The 5401-nt window shown below is 47.7% G+C and overlaps 1 protein-coding gene across 1 annotated transcript; it reads right to left on the bottom strand.

Moving 5' to 3' along the window:
* Positions 1–293: 293 nt before the first annotated feature.
* Positions 294–5254, bottom strand: LOC103775819 (non-histone chromosomal protein HMG-14A; the record flags this gene model as incomplete). The annotated part of the gene is made up of 5 exons (XM_008943290.1): positions 294–405; positions 1250–1393; positions 4229–4279; positions 4761–4790; positions 5225–5254. Coding segments are annotated over 5 exons (303 nt in total), but the record flags the coding sequence as incomplete, so codon positions are not given.
* Positions 5255–5401: the final 147 nt, after the last annotated feature.

Genomic DNA, 5401 nt, shown 5'->3' with positions numbered 1-5401 from the left:
CCAAAACCAAAAAAACAAATGAAAATCTGAAGTCTGTAAGCATGACTTACACAAAAAGGGACACACTGACAGAAGTCAAAAGCTACCACCACTTATTCTTTCCATGTACCATACAAACTATTACAATCACAAAAATTTAAAAACGATGATTTTTTGTTTTGTTTTGTTGTTTGTTGTTTTGTTTTTGTTTTGTTAGGGATTTCATTCCCAAGTAACCGAGATGAAGATGTTCCATAATTAAATTCATGCTAAAAAAACCTGCATTTATAAAATAGTTGATAAAAATATTCCTCTCTGTTAACAATACAGCATGGAGGTACGGATACCAAATGATGGAGATAGAGGGCAGGGTTGACATCACTCGGACTTGGCTTCCTTATCATCAGATGCTTCAGCAGCTGGTGCCTACAAAAGGGTTTGGGAAGAACAGAAATATTATTGGCAATGCTGATGGGATCTAACAAGCAGCAAAGAGAGGCTAGTTTGTTAGCACAGCCATGGACAATGCTGGGGGCAGTTGGTTCTTCCCCATTTTCTACCCCTTTTTTAAGTCAAGGCATCAAAATTGCAAAGCTCCTACCAAAGAGCCTTCCAAGGACATCACCCCCACGTTCCTTTCTAGCCAAGAAGCTCCAGGGTTAAGTTTTAAAAATGAATAAACGACTCATTAAGTGGATAATGAAGCTCAAAGCAGGAGGAGAGAGGACTGTAAATCAGAAGTAACAGAGAACTCAGTGGGCTGGTTGTGTGGGAGCCAGGAGTAAATGCTGAGCTTCTACTACCAGAAGACCACCTTCTACTAGGAGGAGGCCACCAGGAGCTGGCCAAAGTCTGCAGCCAGTCCTGGCCAACAGCAGCTCTCAGCTAAGGAGCTGGTAGAGAAAGAACCTGGGAGAAAGCAGCTTGCAGATGAAGAGGAGAGACCCCAGTTTATACTCCACATCTCTTGGTGAATTGTTTCTGAGGCAAAGAATAGTTTTACAGAACTGAGTGAAACTTAAAACCAGATTTCTGGCCCCGACCCAACCCGTGGTGAGCAGAAGAGGCAATCCAGCAGTCCTGGGAGGATGTGCAGAGCCAGCACGGGGCTGAGAGTGCTGGAGAGTCATCTCACTGAGCTCTGCTGCTCCCCAAACTCTGCCCTGCTCCAGGTGCTGTGGAGGACACACCACCTCCCAAGAAGGGGGCCCAGCCCTGGGCTCCTGCAGCTCTCTGCCCAACCCCCCCATGTTTATCCCAGCCCAGGTACCTCGTTAGTTTTGGTATCTCCATTTTCAGAGTGGTTTTCTTCTTTAGCATCCTCTTGTTTAGTTTCATCTTTGCCTTTGGCTCCTTTCTTCCCTTTTGTCGCTGCCTTTTTGTCCTCCTTTTTATCATTTGCTGCCTTTTCTTTCTGTGAAGAGAGCAGAGCAAGAGAGGGTGAGGGCAGATTTCCACCCTGGCCACCTCCACGCACACATCCCCAACCCTCAAACCTTCTCCACACGCTGAACTCCCTCTTGAACCAAGATGAAAGTTTCCAAGGAGAAGTGCTTTCCTTCTATTCTGTGCTACTGGGAAGCAAGTCATCTAAAAGCAGCCGTGCCTGGGGTTAAAAAGAATTCCTATTTTAAATAGGCATTCCATTAAATTAGCTAAAAAAATGTCAAACTGGCCTGTAGAGCTGCTGCGCTGCTGAAAGGCATGCCACAGAACAAAAAGGAGTGGAAAGACCAGAATACTTCAGATGGGCTCCTCGTGCCTGTTCAGAAAACTCTTAACAAAGCTGCAGGCAAAGGAACTTCCCCCTTCCCAGGCAGAAATATCCCTGGCTAGAATAAAGCACTCGTGGGATGGACGAGCTGGGGGCTCCCCGGCGTCGCTGCAGGATCCACCATCAGCTTCACTTCTCAGGATCTTCTTGGCCCTGAGGAACTCGTTTCATTAACCTCATCAAGCACAAGGAGCTGCAGAATTACCACTCCCAGGTAGGTGAAGATAAAGAGGTAATTACTGAATGGATCCACTCAGAAGGTGGAGTTGTCTGGGTGATGAGAAGTCACAAAACACGAACGTCCTTATTCCAACACCTCTGTTAGAGCACAGAATTAATTGCCATTAAAATTGAGCTGCTTGCTGAGGGTAAACTCCAGACACAGCCACTGATTCTTCCATGATCCTGATGGCTAAAGACTCCCCAAAAAGAACACCAGCTCCTGTGGTAACACAGGAACCTTCAGGCAGGTCAGCAGGATTCCAGTGGATCTCTGTGCTCTCAAACCCCCACTGGCCACTGTGACCTCTCTGGGGGACTTCAGCCCCCAGGGGAGGGGAGGAAGAGGAGAATATGCCTCCACTTGCTCTCTTTCCCCCCTCCTTTGGCTGGACAGCCCAACCCCAGCTTCCAGGGGAGCAGACAGATGAGTATCCCAGTCAGAGCAGTGCCCCAGCACCCTGCTGCTGTGGGGCAGGGAGGTGTGAAGCTGCAACACTCAAAAAAAAAGGACAACAAAGTATTCACAGAGCTCCAAGTGTAGCTCTCTGCAGCTCACTCTTTGCTGCCTGAGCCCTTCTTAAGAATGTATTTGAGGAGAACCCACAGAAAGTGGATTCCCATGGAGGGAGGGACTGGGGAGGAAGCATCTGGCAGCAGAGCTGTGAGGGTCCTGGGATCTCTGTCCTGTCAGATCCATGGCTCCTGAGGACAAGCCAAGGGCTGTTCTGTGAGGGACTGAGACCCCTTCCACACCCCAGTGAGTCCAGGAAAAAAAAACACCCAAGCAGACCACGTTATTTTTCAGCCTCCAAGCTTTTTCCACCCTCTCTGCTACTCCTGAGCTAACACCATTGTATTTATTTCCCTAAATAATTTTTCTATCCAGCTGGCAACCTCAATTCAGTGTTTTACAAAGTGGTAAAACTTTGGTCCCAGCCTGGCACAAGTTTAGAAGGTGAAATCTATTCTGATGCACAAAAAAAACCCCTGAAGGTTGTGAAGTTAAACATTTGGGGGAAGCCAGAATTCCAGTTGCCTGCACAATTCTTATGACACTGACCCTCACACAGGTATTGGTGCAGTACTAGGAGCTCTAGAGAGAAAAAATACAGCTCAGGTGTCCTGGCTTCAAACCAGCACCTCAGAAGCAAGAGGAGCAAGAATTTCCAAGTCCAGCTTGGGGGCAGTGACCAAGGCACTGCTCACAGGAGAATTAAACTGACCCCTGAGGGAGCCTGCAAGGGACTAAAATCAGTTTTGCCACTTGCTTATAGCCCTTAACTTCCAAATTCTTATTTCTGTGAAACCAGCCAGGCCAGAGCTGAGACCTGGGGTCCCCAGAACCACAAGTGGGGTTCTCCTTCTTGTCTCCCTCTCATGTCAGACATCTCTGCTGCTCCTCACAGCAGGACCTGGAGAGAGAACAGTTATCCTCATCTGGAACTCTGCTGTGCCACGGGCACCTTCCAGGCCTTTGAAAGGTGCTGAGAGGAGCTCCTGGCTCCCAGCCTGTCATCTCCTGCAGCTACAGCACCTCCTGCTCCTGCACTTTGCCCTCTGACCATCCAAAACCATGAAGGAAAATGTGTGAGGGGAACAGCTTACAAAGAACACTAAAAGTTTCATGGTTGGGCCTTTTTTTTTCCCCCAGCTGCCAAATCCCAATACAATCTGAAGGTTTCAATGTAGATCTACAAACACCACTGCAAACTGGGACTGCTGGGGAAGCCTGTGATGGGCAGGGGGGATCCAGAAATACCTCATGGACTGCTGCACCATCCCCTTCTGAATTTCAAACTTGATCCAAAGCAGAAAGAAGCTGCAAATAGTTTCCAACTACCCTGTCTGATACTGAGAAGAGTGCCTCTGACTGAAGACACAGTAAGGAGCTGTAATTAAAAGCATGATTTTCAATGCTGCCTCTAATTGAGTCTCTGATCTCTATTCACAGCATCGTTCTCCTAACGAAGCATTATGTGGAAGTTCAGAATGGCCTTGCAAGACAAGCAGCAAAGCCTCACCACAACTGATTTAAGATCTCTTCATTTTACCACATTCCTTCCCTAGGAACTGGATAAAATTATGTTTATCTCTTTCACGTTCTTTTAACTGACATGATTCAATCTTAAATCTTTAAAGAAAATGAGGAAAAAAACCAAAATAATTAGTTGTGGATGGGGTTTTTATTCCCCCCTGTAACCTCATCCTGGGAAAGAAAAGTCTCATTTCAGTTCAAGAGCTCTCCACACTTACCTTAGGTGCTGCCTTTTTGGGCTTCGGCTCCGGTTTGGGCGGAGCAGGTTTCTGTCCAAAACACACAGAAGAAACAGAGTCAGACCAATGCTGTCAAGGTTTTAGCAAAGTGTTAGTAAATTTTGGAAACTATTCCCATAAAAAAACCAGCTTAGAGCTGTGTGCTTCACTTTGCAGTGTAGGGGATCATATGTCAGAGACAGATCCGTGTGTTTCGTTCTCCAGACCCTCTGTTCCTCACGTGTGTGTCATGGTGGCTGTGGAATGGATGCTGGTGGTGGTTGTAAGTGGATTGTTCCTGGGTCTGGGTGTTTAAAAGGTTGTATCTCACTCCACAAGCCTAAAAGTGAAGCCTGTAACGCGTTGCTACTCGAGGACTGGAAACAGAATAGGAATTTGAAGTATTGCAGTGCTCTAACCAAGCCTCAGACAACACTGGTGGGAAAAAAAAGCATAGTTTCTCTCTAGCTGCCCCGTAGAACTTGGCAGAGTACGTGATGGAGGGTGAAAAGAGTAAATAAAAGATACTTACAGCGGATAGTCTGGCCGACCTTCTCTTTGGCTGCGTAAAGAAAGAGGTGTCACTACAGCTCAGGGAGTGTATGAAGCTGTGTTCATCCCAGAACTCCAACCCGGAATATACTGCAGCACATACACATTGTGAAGCCCCAAATAAATTCTAGGATTCATGGTCCTGCGAGGAGCAGGGAGCTGGATTTGATGATCCCTATGGATCCCTTCCGTGACATATTCTATGAGATTATGGGCAGCGTGGTGAGGACTTTCCAGAGGAAGGGCAAGAGTTTAGGAGTTCTCCCTCAACATCACACCCCGTTTACCCCACAGAAGTGGTGCCAGGCCAGCCAGCACCCACCTCAGCACCAAGGGATGGATGTAGACCCCACAACCCCAGCCCTGAGCCTGCGCCAACCCCCAGCATGGAGGCCACAGTTAAGTTTTTTTTGAGGGGAAAAACAGCGAAGAAACAGCTCCTACCTCCTCCTTTGCCTCGCCTTCAGCTGGAGCCTGCAAGTGAAAGAGAGATTGAGGTGAGAAAGCGACACTCGCCTTCCTTTGAGGGGAAGGTTCAATGGCGGCCCCCCCTCTTTTTTTCGCCTCAGAAACTACAACTCCCACAATGCCCCGCGGCCCGCCGAGGCGACGTCAGCGACA

This window comes from Merops nubicus, unplaced genomic scaffold (assembly GCF_000691845.1).
Source record: "Merops nubicus isolate BGI_N331 unplaced genomic scaffold, ASM69184v1 scaffold24056, whole genome shotgun sequence".
Lineage (NCBI taxonomy): Eukaryota > Metazoa > Chordata > Aves > Coraciiformes > Meropidae > Merops > Merops nubicus.
The sequence above is the reverse complement of the archived record's forward strand: the minus strand, read 5'-3'. Positions and strand labels throughout refer to the sequence as shown.